The sequence below is a fragment of the Sciurus carolinensis genome, chromosome 1 (genome assembly GCF_902686445.1).
Source record: "Sciurus carolinensis chromosome 1, mSciCar1.2, whole genome shotgun sequence".
Classification (NCBI taxonomy): Eukaryota; Metazoa; Chordata; class Mammalia; order Rodentia; family Sciuridae; genus Sciurus; species Sciurus carolinensis.
In genome coordinates, this window is record NC_062213.1 from 166,007,787 (window position 1) to 166,026,736 (window position 18,950).

An 18,950-nucleotide genomic window follows, 5' to 3' on the forward strand; every position below is an offset into this window, starting at 1 on the left:
TCCTTCGTGAACCAATGCAGATCAGTTTGCTGCGGGGCATTTCTTTTAAAAGCCCCTTTTCTCTCTTCTACAGAGCAAAATAAGCAAACTTTAATGGTAGGGAATTATTGTTTATTTTGTTGAAATCTAGTTCTGAGTTTTTCTACTTGAAACGTGTTTTCCCCAGGACACTGACCTATCCTTTAATTGTTTGGTGCGAGGCATGTTAGGGGGAGGGGCGTTACTTGTTTATTGGAACAGCGCAGTTAAAAAAAAAAAAAAAAATCAACCTAGGCTAACAGTTTCAAGGCTCCCCTAAAGATGTATCCAAACAGGCAGCCAATCAGCGCTTACACAGCTTTTTCTGCTTGACTCTTTTAAAGAGACAGTGCCGATAGTGTTTTATCACATTTAAAGAGAACCGCGCTCTAAAAACAGCCCGAAAATGGGGGAGCCTTCCCCTATTTCGCCGGTTTCTGGTTTTAAGGGTCTCCAATGAGGGTCACTGAGCGTATTCTCAAGGACCTTGGCGTGGACAGAAAGGAGTCAGTAGCAAATAGCTGGGTCACTCTGCCAGCCCCCCTCTCAATTTCCCATTGTACACCTGGGTCACTGACAATGGAAGCTTCCCCTCCCCCCACGCCCGACTCTCACCCCCCACTCCCCAATTTGGCTTCATTTATTTGAAGTTTGCAGATCTCTGCGGCAAGCATTCGGAGTCGCGGGGCCCTCAGGTGACGCCCCCCTCGTTCCCCCAGCCCCGAACAGCACCCTTCCGGGTGGCGAAGGCGAGGAGCTAACTTGCCTGGGCTGGCAAACCTTGGAAATTTGGGAGAAATCACTCAGCCTCCCTTTAGATCAAGCCCCCCGTCCCCTCCCCCAAGGATCCCCAAAGCACGCCAAGGGCCATTTTCGCGCGGCTCCACTTTGGGGTTTTCCAAAGTATTTTAATGATCTAGTAAAGGAGCAGCCGCGCGTCTCGGCGCCGGCTTGAGCGCCCAGCTCTCAGCTTGGAGCCCGACTCGGCGCTCCAAAGCCAGGCTAGGCGCAAGGGGCCGGGGGGGCGGGGCGGCGGGCCGCGCTGGGTCTGAGGAGGGGTCGGGGTCCGACCTGGTGGGGGGGGGTGAGATAAGGGTTGGGCGGGCGCCGGTCGCGGCGGGGTGGCGAGGCCGATAAGCAAAGGGCCGCGCAGGAGGGGAGAGCCCGCTCCGCTGGGGTCCGCGCCCCCTCCCCTCGGACGCCGCCGCAGCGCCCCCTGCCCCCGGGGTCCGCGGGGGGAGCGCTGGCCAGACTCCCAGCGCCGGGAGTCCCAGCGCCCCCGCCCGACCCGCATCGCCCCCGCTGGTCCACAGAGCCTTCGCCCCGTACACCCCCGGCCGGGCGCTGGAGCGGCCGCGGCTCGTGGAGGCGGCGCAGCGGGACTGCCGCGGCCGGCGCTGACAGGGCGTCCCTGCCGGCCGCCCGGGCCCACCCCCGCGCGCCGATTGGCCGAGGCGGCCGTCCGTCGCGGGGCGTTGCCGCCCGCCGCGCTCCCTGCCCGGGCAGCCACGTTCGGTTGAGCTCCAACTAGACCAGCGGCGGCGGCGGCGGCGGCAGCGGTGCCGGAGGCGCAGAGGGCGGCGCAGGCGGAGCCGGGCGGCGGGCGCGCGGGCGGTTGGGCGAGCGAGCGAGCGAGCGGCGGGCAGCCGGGCGGCGGCGGCACAGCGCAGGCCGAGCCGGCGCGGGAGGAGTTCCAGGGCGATGGGGCCGCGGCCGGGGCTGACGCTTTGACAGCTGGAAAGAGCGCGGAGCCAGCGCCGGGGGGGAGGGAGGGAGCGCGGCGAGCGGAGCGCGAGCGAGCGAGCGAGCGCCGGGAGGGGGCCAGGAGCAGGGCAGCTCGGCAGAACCGGACGGTAGCGGCGGCGGCGGCGGCGGCGGCGGGGCTCGGCGCCCTCTTCTCTGCAAACCATGTTTGCCAAAGGCAAAGGCTCGGCGGTGCCCTCGGACGGGCAGGCTCGGGAAAAGTAAGCCTCCTTGCGAGTGGCGGCCGCGCGCCGCCAGGCTGCGGGCGGGCGGGTGGTGGGAGGCAGGTGGGCGGGCGGGGAACTGGGGGCTGCTTGTCCTCCGGCCGCGGGGCTTCGCCCGCCTGCTCGGCCCCTTCTCCTGTCCGCAGCGTGGGAGAGCCCATTGTTGGGAACCGGCGGAGGCTGGGGCACCAGGGAAGGGGCGGCGGAGCTAGCCGCTGGCCAGGGGCACTAGGTGGCCTCGCGGCCGTCGGGGCGCGGGTGGTGAGGGATGGGCGAGGTCCCGCAGCGAGCGGGTGCGGTGCGCTCGCCCCAGCCCAGGCTCTTGTCGCGGAGGCTGCACTTTGCCCACCCGGATCGGGCAGGGGGCGCGTGGCTTCTGCAGCCCCGAAGACTCCTTTTGTCCGCCCGCGGCGTGAGAAGTGCGTGCCGGGGGCTTTGTTCGACCGGGAGCGCTCTCCCTTCCCTGCCCGCGGCCTTGCCGCCGGCTCCGGAGGGCGCAGACTGGGCAGGGACGGCGGCGCCGGTTTGGCCCCAGGCTTTGGGGATAGTTGTTTGGGGGTTAGTGGTGAGGGCGGCCCTTTGCTGCCCTCTCCAGAGCGTGCCGAGCACCCGGACCAGGGCTGAGTCTGACCGGACCCCAAAGCTTGGGCGAGGGTGCCAGCAGGAGTGCGTACGGAAACGGAGGTTGGGTTGGGTGTCCTGCGAGTTTGAGACTTAGATGGGTTTGGCCCTGACACCACTTGGAAGTTCAAGTTTGGGGGCCGCTCTCCAGCCCCTGTGGCTTCAGGCAGTCGGTCCATGGTATCCACCCCCTAACTGTTAGCCCCGCGGCCCTTTCTGGGGTGTTAGCTGCTCACCTCTGGTCGGGGCCACAAGGGGACAGCGCAGTGGGGACTCAGAGCCTACTGGCAAGGTCCGGAGCGAGTACCCGGTGTGTTTTGACCCATTCCTCTCACTTTACCCCCTTCCAGGTTAGCTTTATACGTCTACGAATATTTACTGCACGTAGGAGCACAGAAATCTGCACAGACCTTCTTATCGGAGGTGAGTGGGACTCCCCCAGCATCCAGTTTCTTGACACCCCCTCCTCCCCACTATTCTTAGAGCCTTTGTTTTCAGGAGCAGCCACTGTGGCCACCATTTTGAATTTTTATCACCTTTTGGCATTTATTGTTGGTGGGTCTTCACAGCCTTTTGGCTCTGGGAAGCCCCCCACCTGCCCTCCTGTCTACTTCTCTAAGCTGCCTCTGCTTCCTCTTTTCCAGATTCGATGGGAAAAAAACATCACGCTGGGAGAACCGCCTGGGTTTTTGCACTCCTGGTGGTGGTAAGTTTGTGTGATAGTTTTGAGTGTGTGTGTTTTGTTCTGAGCCCTGGGTCCAAGCAAACAAAGACCAGAGGCTTGAAACAGACCCTCCACCTCTGCTTTACACTGATCAGGGCACCTCTGACTGCTTAGACCATTCTGGCCAAAGAGAAAAGGGAAGAGGAGGCTGCTGCCTGAAGTTTTTTCCTGGCGTTTCTCCTCCTATAGAAAACCAACTAATCTCATGGGCTGGGTAGAAACTTCTTGCTTTTCCATCTCAATCCGGGGCACTAGGCAGGGGCTTGAAAAATCCTTAAAGGGTTTTTGTCAGTCTTGCATGCTGCTTTAATTAGAGAGGAGTGGGGGCAGGGCTGAGTGGTAGGGACACCATGTCTGTTCTACAACTGGTCTGTCCCTTGTTTTTTCTTCTATAAGCTCCAAACCATGAGAGGGAATATCTCTTGGGTCTTTTCCACACACTCTGAGAAAAAGCAAGAAAGAGTTGCCACTTCCTGTAATGATACTGATTCAGACTGACTGGACCTTCCTGTCCTCTGTGCCATCCCCACCCCCAGCATCCCTGAACCCACAGAACTTTATTTTACCAAGAACTTAAAACTGCCTAGAGGTGACCTGGTGCTTGCGGTTTGTAGTTAGGGGTTGTCTCCTTATCTGTGACTTTCCCTCCAGGCCTGTGGGTCTTGCTGCTCTGCTACCACAGCAGTCTGGTCTCAGCATGGGATTTGTGGCAGGCAGAAGGGAGGATTAAGGGTCAAAATGAGCAAGTTGTCATGAGTGTTTGACCTGGGTGTTTTGTGGGACTGATTGGTGGAGTCTTTGACATCCTTTTGAAAAAGAAAAGAAAGCAGAGTCGCTTTTGATATTTTGGTGGAGTTCAGGAAAACGGAGTGTCTCGTGGTTGGGATCTTAGCACGTTTACCTGACCGCCGGCTCGGGTTACTGTTTCAAGTCTCTTTGAACAGAGGGAGGATGAAGTGTCTGTTCTAACTTGTGCAGAGAAAATGAGTTTTTAATTACTTCTGCCAACCTCCCAACTGCCGGTGTTGGAAGCGCCTGATGTGGTGTAAGGATTCCACCTGTAGGAGCCGGTGATAGGTTGGCTGCGGTTGTTTTGGAGGGATTGTGTGGATGGGGTTGGTGAGTCTGACTCCCTGGGTCTTGTAGAAACTTAAGCTTTTGAGTGAAAGTTACTTAGAAAGGCCTGAAAAGTTGGGAGTCTGAAGACCTTTTATGCTTGGAGGAGTTAATCCAATGTGCAGTTCCAGAAGGCAGGAAAGAACATTCTCTAGCTGCCACTCCTGCCCTGCAGCCATAGAAATCCCTGTTTTCCTGTTATATCCAGAATCCCTGAAGCTTCTCCATCCTTGTCTCAGGTACAGGAATGTGTACTCTGTTGTGCTGGGCTCAGGTCATGGTAGCTCTGAGTGGCTGTGGTCTGGTTTGTTAAAAGTTGCCTCCTTCAATTTGACACTGAGCAAAAGACCACAGCTTTCTGGAGCCAGAGAAAGCAGTGGAGCTGGTCTGATGGGGGCAGGCTGCATTTATTCACACACTGTAAGTGTGTCTGTTGTCTGTTGACTGGAGCTGGCTGTGGTGGGCACAGGAGCACTGAACGTGAGTCAGACCTGGTTCTGGTGCCCACTGTACCCTTCAAACTGGTTCTGTCCCAGGCATTGGCTCCTGATCTAAAATGTTTCTAAGGCCCTTTGTTAATTCCACGGACTACTCTGTGTTCCTATGGCCCTCCCCTGGTTTGCAGAGAACTTGTGCATGTGTTCTCATTTCATACCAAGTGTTGGAGTGATCATATAGCATCACAAGTGTCACAAGGCTGAGGTGGCTGTTCTGGGTCTGCTTTCCCTCCCCAGTCCTCACTGAATGGATGCTTTCTGAAGAGGGCCCTGTGTTTCAGTGAGATGTGTGGCAGACCACAGCCTCCCCTTGGTCTGATTGACATGTGTTTTTGGTGGGTGGGGGAAGTAGGGGTGTGGGCTCTGGGATTAAGAACCTACAAGGTTCCCTGTGTTGCCATAATTGCAGATTGCTATGCATGTGTATTGTAGTTGTGTGTTTTGACAATTTAGCCTTTTTACAGTATGCAGCCATTTTGTTTTGGGGTGGTAAAAGGGAAACAGATGGGACAGGCATGGATTCCCCAGATTCCTACCTTGCTACCTATGGGTGGATTGGGCTAATTCCTCCAAGCTTCAGTGGCTCCAGTGGGGAGAGGATCACTTCATTCATATACATGGTAGCCATGGGCAGTATCATCAGTGTGAGGCATAGTAGGCACTTGGTTGGTGGGAAGTGTTACTCTTATTACAAATGTCTGCCTTGCCAGAGAGGTTGGATCTGTTCTGTTTTCTAGGCTTGAGTTTGCCCCAGGAAAGCTGGAAGGTGCAGTAGAGCCTCGAGGAAACCTGGAGCTGTTAGCATTGTGCGTTGTGCACTTTCTGTTGTATACACAAGTAACAATTAGTAACTTGATCTTATTTTATTTTTCGACTTACAGCGTATTTTGGGACCTTTACTGTGCGGCTCCTGAAAGGAGAGACACTTGTGAACATTCGAGTGAAGCAAAAGCCTTTCATGATTACGTGAGTAACAAATCTTTAATCCTGGCAATAATTATAGGGTTGGATAGCTCTGACTTCTTCAGTACCAAAAGCAAATATACAGCCAGTTGGCAGTGGTCTTTATTTTCTCCTTACCTTTCTTTCGTTCTCCTGCCCACCCACCTCCTCGCTGCCCTCCCCTCATACCCTCCTCCCGCAGTGTTCTAACTTGGTGAGCGGTATTTCATTATGTTGTAATTATGCAAAAGAATGTAGATACCTATCTGGAGAATTGAACGGTGTTGTGCAGGGCTCAGAACCACGTGAGGTTTGTGTGAAGAGTGGACAGTTAACCGGGAGGAAACTGAGCCTGTTTGATGTTGGCCTGAGAGAAAAGCGAACACAACCAAAAAGTAAAAAGCAAATGTGCACTTGGAATGGAAGGGATGGTTGAATGGGAATTTGGTGGAATGGACACTGGGCTCTACTTTCCAGAGAGTGATCTTTCAAATTATGGAGTGTGCAGGTATGTGTTTGGTGGGTGGGGCTCAGACTGTGTATACTAGGATGATGTGTAGTCTGGGGCACTCAGCTAGTCCATAATCCTGTGCCCAAAATATTCTTGTGAACTAGTTAATTTGATCAAGTTGTGGTGCCTTCTGCCCTATCATTCACTTTTTACCTTGGATGAGTTTCTTCAGAGTTGTGAAATTATAAGAGAGATGTCTGCCTTTTGTCCATCTCCCATGGTACTCACCTTCAAAAAAATAAGAACTTCAGATCTGGGTAGGGTTGGTGTCATGCTTTACGATTTCATGAAACAAGTTAGGATCTGCTAGAGAACAGAAAAGGAAGCGTCTGAAGGTCTTCCATGACCTCCTTCTGTTTCTTGACCTCCTTCCAGTTCTTTCCTCTGGCCACGTGGATGGTTGAATGTGCGTGTGCGTGCATGTGGGTGCACACAGTAGGGGATCTGTTGGATCTTGCTCTTTGGCATGAGGTGGGTGGGAATGGTTCCTGCGTGCTGAGCGTGGAAGCTGGTTTCTTGAAGATCGTCAGGTCTCATCTGCTTGTCCATACCATCTGTATCCTCTGCATGCAGTTTGAAACTGGTATAAGAGAACAGATCCCATCTGGATGAGTTTCACAGGTGGTCAAATCCCCAATGTCATGAATATTGTCATGGTGGAAATTTCTCCTGTAATAGAAGGAGTTAGGGACTGAGCTGGGGGCTTGCTAGTTTTGAGCATATTTGATGTGATGGAATTTGTTATGACTGAAAAGTTAATGCCTGTGGAGTGGAATGCTGAGAAAATTGACTCGTTCCTGTGTCCTCCTCAGGGCTTAGAAAGAGAAACCAGTGAGTGGTACTTCTGGCCTGGTGTACTTATAGTAGTAAAAGGGAGAGGTGACTGTTTCACTTGTGATGTGGTTCTTCTGGGAAAAATCTTGTGGTGATGATCATAGGGTTTCCTGAACTGGAGTTAGGGGAGGCTAAGAGGTAGAGCAACCATATAAAAAGGGTTGGTGAGTTTGACCTTTTTACCAAGTAAAAAAAATCTTGCTTTTTTTTTTGTTGTTGTTGTTGTTGTTATAGTTTTTTAATTTTTTTAAATTTTTTAAGGTACTGGGGATTGAACCCAGAGTCTTGTGCTTGCTAGGCAAGCACTCTTATCACTGAGCTACATCCCCTGTCTTTTTCTTTTTTATTTTGAGATAGGGTCTCACTAATTGACTGAGGGCTTTGCTAATATGCTGAGGCTGGCCTCGAACTTGAATCATTCTGTCTCAGCCCCCTGTGTCGCTGAGATTATGGGTGTGAACCGTGACTGGCTTTTTATTTATTTTTTTTAGTCTGTGGACAGCCACCCTATGTTGCTTGTCTTTCACCACTTTGCAAATGGCTTCATTTAGAGTGGGTGGATGAATAGGAAGGCCCATTTCAAGCAGTCTCTCGATATAAGAAATCTATGCTATCTTTTACAGGGTACCTTTCAGAGAAGTTAATGATTTTCAACCAAGTTAGGTGCTCTAGTAAAAAATGTGAGACTCTGACAATTTGTCATGGTCTGCCCTCTTGAAGCAGTGTGGTGGCTGGGAAAGCTTGCACATGGGTTTGTCATCAGTAACTTGTTAGTAGAATGGCAGAATTGTGTGGGACTGCTGAGGTTGGCACTGGCATTGAGAAGATGCTACTAAAAGATGAGGTCACATTGATCATGGTCCATGCTTCAAAGCTTTCAGAATCAAAACCATTTTTCCTAGATTGGGATCCTTCTAATGTCCTATGGCTCAAGAGGCAGGTCAGGAATGGAGTGATAAATGGGGATTTTAAAGGAATTAAGGGGGGGGGTGGCAACAGCAACAGAGATCCAACTGGAAAATGAAGAAATACTTGAACTGGGGCTGTAGCTCAGAGGTAGAGCACTTGCCTGGGATGGGTTCAATCTCTAGCACCATACACAAAAGAAATATATAAGAAAAGGAACTGGGTTCCAGGGTGCACACTTGTAATCCAGCAACATGGGAGGCTGAAGTAGGAGGATCACAAGTTTGAGGCCCTGGCAACTTAGTGAGACCCTGTCTCAAAATAAAAAATCAAAAGGTCTGGGGATGTAGATCAGTGATAAAGTGCCCCTGCATTCAATCCCCAGCACCCCCCCCCCAAAAAAAAAAAAAAAAAAGAAAAGAAAAGAAAATTAAGCAAAGGAATCTTTTTTTTTTTTTTCCCTTTGTCTTTCTCAAATCTTCATATAGTTTTTCCATTTCCATACCTACCATCTAGTTGATCTTCATTCCTTCTGCTAAAGTTACTGTGATAGTTTCTGGATTTCCCCCTTCTTACCTGGAATGCATTTCTCTCTATCCTCTCAAATCCTGTCCATCTTAAGTTCCTCTTCTTGGAGGACTTTTAGGTTAGTTTTCTGCGTTCATCTTGGTGTTGGTCAAAACCACCTCTGCCAAGCCTCTGTTGGCAGCCTTCCATGTACTGGACTGGGTGTCAGCTGCTGTAGCTTCAGTCCCTCATTTCACCTGCAGACCCTGTGAGAGAAGGCTTATTGCCTACTCCATTTTGTAGATGAAATGGAGGCACAGAGAGGTAAATCCTAGGGACAGAGTCAGATTCTGGGGTACCGCCTGGCCCAGCCCTGCAGGACTCCCAGCAGGTGTCGTTTGTCTGCACTCTTCTGGCTAACTTCTCCTTTGGGTGGGTCTTTCTGGCTACAGCTTATTAATTCATCCCATGGCAGAGACCATGAACTATTCATTTTGTAACTTCCATAATACCTGGCACATAGTAGGCATATGTGCTGACGGAGCGAAGGAGTTAAGTAAGGGTAAAACAAACAGATAACCTGGGGTCAGGGTGTAACCTGATTTGTAACAGCCAACAGAATAGTGGAAGATGCTCTTTCAGTGGCTTAAATTCTGTGGGTGATCTTGAACAAGGTGGTCTTAATGTTGGTTAACTAGTTGCCTTAAGTTCAGAAATCAAGGGGAGTGTGAATTGGAGTGTCACCTGGCCTTGTGTTTTCTGTCAAGGAGTTTCAAAGATTTTTACAGTGTAGGGAGTCAGTGCAGTTAGATACCAGACCCTGTCTTTGGTGGGTAGTGGGTGCTTAAAGGTACAGGGAGGAGAACGGGTCCTGGTTCTGGCTCTTTTGTAGAAATGATACCTTGATCTTGGCAACTTGTCTTCCTTTCTGATATTTGGTCAGGGGTTGTCAATCTCAGAGACCCCCTTCCAGACCAGGCTGCCAGGCCTTGGAGTGGGGAGGAATTTAAACTATCCTTAACTTTGTGAGTTTTTTAGCCACTATTTTCTCCCTTAAACCTGTCCACTGGCTTCTCTTGATTCATTGTTTTTAAGTCCAAAAGTCTTGACATTGACCACACGTAACATGGAGCTCTGGAGACTCAGCATCTGAAGTGGACTTTTCTCAGAATTGGCTTGCCTGAAATGAGGAGAGCACCTGTGGCTGCAGGAGGGTCACCAGCCCCTGGAATGCTTTCCCTGCAGCTCCCTCAGGCTGGAGTGGAACTTCCCATCCTGTTGAGGAGAGCCCTTAGGGTCCCAGTGGGGGCTTCCTCTAGGTTCTCTTCCACACTGGTCTGGTCCTGTGCTTCTGAGGAAGGGACACTCCCAGCTGCATGTGTGTCTCCCTGTGGGCCCAGGGCTGTCCTGGCCACCTTCTCCACTTGGTCCTCCTCCAGGGTGGGTCTGTGGAGTTAGTGTCTTTTTGGTGCCTTCTCAGGCTTCCAGCAATTCTTTTTCCTCCTTGTGCCTACTTTTGTGTTTTCCTTTTGGAGGCAAAAATGATTGGAGTAGGGCAGCCCGTAGTGGCCTTCGAGCTGAAGGTGCTAGAGACACTGATAGGTTCTGTCTGCCCTACTTTTCAGGACACGCTTTGACATACTTGATTGTGGTTGGGCCTCCCAGCTGCCCTGTTGGTTGGATTTTATTATTAAATCTCATCTCCACTTTACAGATGAAGAAACTGAGGCCTGAAATTTCTGTGGCTGATCCAAGGGCAGATAGGGAGTTTAGGAAGTGGCAGAGCTGGAACTAAAAGCTTTTTTCTGAGACAGGGCCTTGAACTTGGGATCCTACTGTCTCAGTCTCCCGAATCACTGGGATTTCAGGTGTGCACCATCATGCCCAGCAGTTTCCCATCTCTTACATTCCACCTTTTACTCTTTGACAACACTCATTATAATGAATGAATTCCTGCAGAACATGGGGAGGGTATTTGCTTTTGGCCCAGAGTGTGCCTGGTACCTGCTTGGTGTCCACGTATTCCATTGAAGAAATGAATTTAACAGAATTAAATGATGCTCCTGTGAGGTGTACTCTAGAGTCACTGGCAGAGGTGCTACCTGACCTCTGGGGAAGTAGTTTTGGTGCAGTGGCTATTCACTTTTGGCAGGGAAAATGTGATAAAAGCTGTGGACTTTCTTTTCAGAAAATGCATGTATCCTCCTAAAGGAGACTTTGTGCATGATTTCAGTAGGTTCACGGATGACTGCTTCAAACCCCAGGCCCTCCTCTGATCCCCAGTGAAGATCTGGGGAGTGTAACGCACATGGGTCCTGTGGCCTTGGGGAATTGTCCCTGCTTGCCTCAGTTTCCCTGCTTGAAGACCTGAGGCTGCTTTCATCTGACTTGCTCTCTTGGCTCTGTGCTTTCACCCAGCAAGGCTCTGCTGATCCCTCTCTGCACCCCCAGCTGTGAGACTTTGTCTCCAGGAGGATTGGTTAACATAGGAAAGTGCCCCAGAGTCATGGGCGTGGGCGAGAGCTGAGGTATTTGTGGCTCTGTGGCAGGGGTCCAGCGTCCTTGGTGGGTTTGAAATAGCAAAGTGATATTTGAGAGGGCTCTCCTTGGATGTGCTGAGCTGAGGTTCCTGCCAGGCAGGGAATGTCTGCGCCTGTGAGAGCCCTTTGGGAGGAGGGGGACCAGAGGGTGGCAGTGGGAGCAGGAATAGGAGAGGCCTGCAGCTGGGCTCCAAGCTGCTGGGGGTGTGGTCCCCGCGATAAGCCATGCTAGTTATCTGCCCCAAGGTCCTGGCAAGTTCATCGCTTGCCTCTGGCTCTGACCCTTGGCACCCTTGTGTGGCAGATTAAAAAAACAAAACATATGCACTATTTTTTTCCTCCCCCCCATTCTCCTTGGCGCTTAGACTTGTATTGAGTCCCCTCTTTGGGCTACCACCCTCTTTTCTGCAGTTCCTCTTAACCCCAGAGGCTGCCAGACTCCTTCATCGGTAGCTAATTAAACATTAAATGAAGAACTGGAATTGCATTTTGCCAAAATCCAGGCCATGCAGCCACCTTAATGGGTTTCAAGTGGCAGCTAGACCCCAAATTGCAAATCCTTGCCCTTTATTTCAAGGAGGGAGGTGGGGCGGGGGAGCGGTGGGGACCCAAACAAAGTTTTTGGCAGTGGTCACTTCATTTGAACTCCCAGACCAGCACTGTGCACCAGCCTTTTGCATAATGCCATCTTTGTTAACTAAGCATTTGCAAACTTGGACTGAGAGTTAGCTCTGTGCCAGCCAACACTTGGAGGGAGCTGGGAGACACCCAGCTCTCCCTGTCCCTTTGGTCAGCTCTGTTTTGTAAGGGAGGCAGACTCTGTAGTGGGGACCTCAGGCCAAGGTGTCTGGGCCCCGTCTCTGGTCCCTCCTGCCTCTCTGTGAAGTGTGTGTGTTTAAGTCTTAAGAGGGAGAAGTGCTGGGGGTGTGCTTGAGGCCTGTCAGCCAAGATAACAAGCGTTCCACTAGTAGTAGCCTTCATAATAGTGTCTGAGGGTTTAGAGTGTTTAGAAAAATTAATCTTTTTTAGTTTGGTAATAATTCTGACCACGGTACAAGTGCATTAGATGATTCACATAAACTTCTTTAATACACATTGCTGGGAGCTTACAGCAAATAGACAATCACCATTGTTTGTTTTTGATTTACCAGAGTAGCGGGCTTTTCTGCAGCTTTGTGAGATGAGTTTTGGCCATGTGTCTCTCGATGTTACGCTTTTCCTGTGCCTTGAATCCTCTGAATTTTGAAGGGTGTGGGCTCTGACTTGCCCAAACCTGACTGGGTAGACTTTATAGGATCCTGTTTCTGCATCTATAGAAAGGGAATGCGAATTCCCTTGCATGGCTGTCGTGGGGGTCAAGTAATAGAATATGTGTAAAACCCTTGCTCTTTACAGCCCTAATGTTTTCCCAGAAAACTCTTTTACAAGCATATTTTTCTGGGAAAGCAGGTTGAACCTAGGGAAAGGACACTTGATTTGCCAGTGATGCCCTCCTGTGCTGGGCTTCCCTGGTGCACCGTGGGGTGCTCTCCCTGTATCCTGGCAGTCTTGCCTCACCCACACCCTCACAAGGGGCATAGCTGGTGGTCCTGCCACAAGCTGGCACTGATAAACGCTTTCCCATGATGTCCGTGTCCCTTATCTGTGTTGGATAGAGTGGTCCTGTGCCATGCTTGTGTGTGTGGCCTCGTGTCTGGATGGCAAACCTCGAGGGCTGTGACTTGGCGTCAGCAGAGATCTGGATTTGAATTTCAACTTCATAGCCCTTGTTGTCTGTGGGGCTTTCACTTCTCAAGATCCATCTCTGCTGTACGTATGCACAAGGGGTGACCTTGTGTTGCCTCCTGTGGGGATGCAGTGCGAATGGCAGGGAACTGCCCCCAGGAGAGTTCCTTGGGCTGTGAGGTGCCATGTAAACATTAACAGGAGTAAATGGATTGAAGGTCCCTAGATTAGGGTTCTGTGTCACCTTCTTTGCATACCTTGCCTTAGCAGGTGCTCAGGCCTCACCTGATTTTCTGCTTGTGTGAGAGTTCCAAAATGGAGCCTTAAGAAGATGAACTGGTGAAGGGCATCATCGGCCATTACAGGCCCCTGGGAAGCTGGTTTTGGCATCAGCCTCTTTCTCTGAGGCTTCCTGGGGGTGAGCATGAGACCTTGGTTAGTGGGCTCCCAGACCCAGGAGCACAAGACTGCCAAGTCAGGTTACCAACCACCTCTTCTGATCACCGTCTGTTGAACATCCAGATATAGCGTGGGATGTGATAAGTGCTTACAAATTGTTGTGTGGAATGATCAGCTTCTGGGAGACCAGCATGTAGTGATGGGATAAGGGAAGCAGGTAAGCAGCCCCACCCCTGCGTGGTGCTGGATATGTTCAATGCCAGTACAGGTCATAGGGTTGCAGGTGGTGGAACTGGTGGTTATCTAGTCATCTTACAGGTAGGTAAACTGAGGCCCAGAGGGAAGATGCCCTGCCTGAGGTAACCAGAAGGACTCAGACCTGCAAACCCAGCCAGGGTCCAGGGCCCTCCTTCTGTGCTGCCTTGTTGTACTTGCCAGTGACCATGGACAGACACCTTAGTTAACCTCCATGCCTTAGTGTCCTCAACTGGGAAAGAGGGTTAATAAAATTTGCTTATTTACCTCATAGGGTTGTCATGAGGATTAAATGAGCTTGTGTATACACACACACACACACACACACACACACACACACACACACACAGTATGTACATAGTGGTGCCTGGCCAATGTAAGTGCTACATAAACTTGTGCTGTCAGTTTTTTGTTTTCCCTGAAGTGCTGGGATGTGAACCCAGGGGTTTGGAAGTCTTGCTTTCTAATGACCAGTGTCCCAATAACTGACACAAGGCGGGCAGTAGTGGAAGGATCTCCCTGTGAGAGTGTGCAGGAGTGAAGCATGACCCATTGCTGGCTTGCTTACCTGTCGATCAGCTATCCAGGTGCCTGGGTTTCAGGCAGCCGAAAGTAGTGGGGGTGGAGAGGTCACAGATGCAGCCTTCACACCAACCCGCTTCTTGTGAGGATGAGATGGTGCATGGATGCCCTTGACCTGTGTCAGGCCTTATGTGTTCCACCAGAGCCCACTGTCCCCTCTTTAAGCAGTTTCTCTTATTCTAGGGATCAGATTTGGGCTCTTTACTCAGCTGCTTCTGGCTCTTCCCATTGGATACCTTTGGTACTGTATCACCTGAGAGGGTCATTTTTGCTCCTCTGCCAATGGTCCTTCTGTAAAGCAGATGCCAGCCTGGATCGAGGCTGCCTCTCCCTGGCCTGCTAAGAAAATATCTCCCCCTGCTCCCCCCCAGGAACTCTGTAACTCTCTTATTCTTGTTACTTACTTCCTAGACAAGGGTTATTTGAATCAAGGTTGAGTCTCTTCCCTTTCCCCTTCTGGACCCAAAGCTTCTTGAGGGCAGAAGCTTTATCTTCAGCCTCTCTGCAACCCCTCTTGCTGGGGCCTGTTGCAGATTCATGAATAATCCCTGAGGTCAGTGAGCAAAACTCCGTGCCCTGAGAAGTGAGAAGGATTTGATCCCTGCCCAGGCATCAAGCGTGTTAAAGACATGTTTTAATGAAGATAGACAAGTGGTAAATGATGAAGCATTGTTTTGCAAACTTGTGATTTGTGACCCATTAGTGCATCATGAAATCAACTTAGTGGGTCATGACTGGCAATTACGAAAAAAGAAATAACTATATCGCACAGAATAAACATAAGTATTGTTTCCAGAAATGTTTGTTTTCGGTGACATATGAGTGCATGTAAATGTATGCGTGCCCTTTGTTTGCCTTGTAAAATTTTTCTCATTGTGGGTCTCAGTCAAAGTTTGAAAGCCACTGGCCCAGAGGGAGCTGAGGCTGAATCTTGGTTCTGTAGGTCAGATGGCTTGGCCAAGTGAAAAAGCAATTGCTGAACCTCAGTTTGCAGATGTGTAATAAGGAAATGATTGACACTTGGAGAGTTGTTGGGGGAATCGCTTCCTGGGTGGTGCTGGTGGCAATTGGGCCCTTCATCTTAGTGGTTTGCTATACCTAGCATGCTTGTTGAATACTGAGCAAGTTTTAGTTCTCACTTGGAGGGGCAGGATCATGACTGGGTCATACTCCAGAGCCAGAGTGGGAGGAGAGGGCAGAGAGGGCACTAGCAGGGTCGACATGGCTTTCTAAGAAAGACCCAAGAAGGATGCAAGTTGCCTTGCTCCCTTGCTGGCTGCCTGCAGGTTGTGAGGCAGGGAAAGTCCCTCTGCCTGTGATTGACTCCCTGTGCTGGGTGTTGATGAACAAGGCTCAGGCCGTGCCTGCAGTGAGAATCCTGAGAATACATTGCAGGGCATCCTGTCTGACTGAGATTGGCCCAACCTCCCAAATTCCCTGTCCCCTCCGGATGACAGCTGCTTGCACGGTTCCTGGGGGAGGCTTTGTGTCCCTGCTCTTTGTGTGTTTGGGTGAAGTGCTGACATTTCACAGTCCTCTGACCTTAAGAGGCACACTGCTCCTAGGGGTGGCTGTCAAAGATTTTCCTTTGCTCCTCCTTTCCCAGTCATAGAAGGCTGCTCGAGAGTGGAGGTTGTGGGGTGGTGGCCTCCCCATGCTGGGATGTTGGCTGCGACTTTGCAGACTGGACGGGAATGGTTGTAGGTTTGTGGATAGTATTTCTTGGGTGTCTGCTGCCTACTGGGCTCTGTGCTGTTCAGTGCTGCAGACTTAATGCAGTGCCATGGACAGTACACGGGATTTGGACCGGGGTGACCAGGGCACATTCTGATTCCTTCAGGTGACCTTGGAAAAGTCACTGGCCTCCATGAGCAAGCCTTGGTTTGGTCGTCTGTGATATGCAGTGACTTGAAGCCAGGGCTTGCCTTCCTTGAGTTTCCAGGTTGTGGGGAGTCAGCCGAGAGTGTGTGTGTGTGTGCTTTGTAAATTACAGTCACCTTTTGAGAAGGCTGTGTTGAGTTTGGACTGACCATCAAAATCATGGAATGTATTTCAAGAAGGAGCCTCTGAGTTTCCAGATGTAGAAACCGAGGCCTGGAACGGGGTGGTGACATGGCCTGTCTGTGGCCTCAGGGCTCCTGATCCCGTAGAAGCCACTGGCTCTAGAAAACCTCCCCTGAGAGGTTGGCGTCTGTGCCTTGCCTGTGTCCGTGCTGTCCTTCAGGAATTTTGCAGCTTTCTTTGGGAGAGGCTGAGCACTGCCTGTGGCTTTGGCCACCCGGCCTGTGCCGAGGGGCAGCCGGCCCAGTGGGCAGGCCTGGTGTGGGGCGTGTGCGCACTGCTGGTCTTTTCTCGATGTCTTTTAGAAAGCTTCCAGTAGAAAATGTTATCCTCTCTCTGGAGGCCCTTCCTCTTGGCAGCGCCGGCTGCCTGCCCGCCAGATCCCGCTCCGCCAGCCCACTTGGGTTACACGAGGCAGTTCTGGCCCGCAGCTCTGGGCGCAGGTTTCGCTGTGGATCTGCGAGCCGGTGAGCCGCTTCAAAAGGGGATTTTACAGCATGACAGGGATTTCAGCCACCACGTTATCTCGGAATTGGCCAATTGATGGTTTCAGCAGAGCATTTCAGCATCGGGGAAGCCAATACAATTTGAGTTAGTTGTGATGGCTGCCACTTTAAATACCGCAGTGAATTTCTGTCAGCGAGCTAATGCGTGGAATAGGGAATTGCAGAAAACTTGATCACCAGAGTGCTTCAGTCGATTCTGACCCCAAGCTACAGAAAATGAACTTAAATCTAGTTGACTCTCGTCACATACTTTCTTTGGCATTATTTTGCTAGCAGCATTTTCGTCAAAGGGAACTTGGAGAGGGGAGACCAGGTGGAAATCAGAATACTTGCCTCTGGCCCTAGGATTCTAGGGAGTGGCAACCTTCCGTGGGGTGTGTGAGCCATGGGGAGTCAGGCTGGTGGTTTCTTGTTGAGGGATAAATTTCTAAACGACAGCATTTTGGTTCAATAATAATTAATCTCACGTTTAATGAAGGAAACCAACGTTTATTGAATATGTACTGTGGACCCAGATCCTTACAAAAGGGTTCTTATTCACTTCTCTCCCTTTTGGAGATTATAGGGGATTATGAAGGAAGAAGTAGTAATAATAGTGAGCAATTATTGAATGCTAACTGTATTCCAGGTTTTTTTTTTTTTTTTTTGGTAGTACTGGGGATTGAAATTAGGGCCTTGCTCATGCTAGGCAAGCGCTCTGCCACTGAGCTACATCCCTAGATCTTTTGTATTGTTTTGAGACAGGGTCTTGCTAGGTTGCCCAGGCTGGCCTTGATTCGTGATGCTCCTGCCTTAGCCTTCTTAGTAACTGCGATTACAGGCACGAGCCACCATACCCCATCTCAGACATTGTTCTAGGTGTTTTAGGTTTTATCCTATGTCACGCTAAATAGCCCTGTGGGTTAAGTTTTGTTTTTATCCCTATTTTGGTAGATAGGGAAATGGAGGTGCTTGAAGAAATTCAGTAATGCTGAAGGTAGAACTCACCCAGGTTTGTCTGTTTCTAATGTGCTCTTCACTACATTGGTGCCTTCAAGTTTGCCATCTTTTCTATCTAATTAAATGATAACCCACTGCCAGCCTGGGGTAGGTCCATGCATGACTAAGTGGGAGCAGGTTCTGAGCAAGAAGGGCAGGCTGAAGCCCTGTCTGTGGGCCAGAGGGTTCCTTATGGTGCTGGGCTTCTTGACTTCTCCACTCCTCTGCATCAGGGGATGGACTCATCTGGGAAGAAAGCGTCTTGCTTTGGTCCTGTGTAACTTACAGAAAGGATTCCCATCTCTTCACTCACAGGGACCTCATCTGGGAAGAAAGCGTCTTGCTTTGGTCCTGTGTAACTTACAGAAAGGATTCCCATCTCTTCACTCACAGGGCCCCCTTTGATTGGTGCCACCCTCTGTGGACTCCATGCTCAAAATATTTTATTTATGAAGAGGTTGTATGCATCAAGTCACCATTAATTTTAATGAAGAAATGTGAAAAATAAGGAGATGTAGTTGCCGATTAGAGATTCTCAGGTCCTCAGGGAAACCAGTGTGAGCTTACCAGATTGGTAGAATTTTAACCAACAGAAAACATTGGAAATTTTGCCTCCATTTCCATTGAGGTAGACCTGATTCTTGCTGAACTTTTAAAAGTGTCAATGATGCCTCAGGTATTTACAAGAAAGTTCTCCAGAGACCCTGTTTAAATCCTTAGTTTGGGGACCTTGGCTTGTGGGTGTGCTTCCCCCAGCCACTTAGCCATATTGGTGGTGATGTCTGACTTTATTCTGGCATGGTTGGCCTCTGGCGAATGAAATTCCTCCTGTTCCCCTGGAGAGCCAGGATGTCAGAAGGCAGAGTTGTCTCTGGTGGGGATACCAAAGCCCTTGGTCAAGGTCACTACTGCACCCTGGATAGGTCAGCCACCTCTGCTATCTAGGCAGTGCAAACAAGACTTGGCTGTTAGGGAAAACACTGCATTGGGAGGAGGGGTCAGCCCAGGAGACCATGATGGATAGTTCTCATTTGCAGAGAATGCTGCTGGGTCCCCTGTTCCCTATAGAATTGCAAAGGTAAAAGTACCTTGTTCCCTGCTCTTCTGAGTTGGCATCTACTGATATGCATGGATCCAGGAATCTACAACCCTTTGACAAACCATTGCCTTCTTTCTGGTCCCCAGTTTTCTAATTTGTAGCACAGGGACAGTGAGGGATACAAAAATCATTTCTGAAACTACAGTGACTAGCATTTGTGGA

At 50.5% G+C, this 18,950-nt stretch overlaps 1 protein-coding gene across 6 annotated transcripts in view; it reads left to right on the top strand.

Annotated features, from left to right (window-relative positions):
- The first annotated feature begins 1,499 nt into the window (after window positions 1–1,499).
- The window catches only part of Ssbp3 (single stranded DNA binding protein 3), a 157,750-nt gene continuing 140,299 nt past the window's right edge, over window positions 1,500–18,950 (top strand). The window contains exons 1-4 of one of the 6 annotated variants that reach the window (XM_047546793.1): window positions 1,500–1,982; window positions 2,957–3,029; window positions 3,251–3,312; window positions 5,825–5,909. In XM_047546793.1, coding sequence (XP_047402749.1) covers window positions 1,927–1,982; window positions 2,957–3,029; window positions 3,251–3,312; window positions 5,825–5,909 — 276 coding nt within the window. In that variant the 5' untranslated portion in view covers window positions 1,500–1,926. The remainder of the gene's footprint in view (window positions 1,983–2,956; window positions 3,030–3,250; window positions 3,313–5,824; window positions 5,910–18,950) is intronic. The other 5 variants (XM_047546737.1, XM_047546722.1, XM_047546799.1 and 2 more) reach the window with 5 other exon arrangements.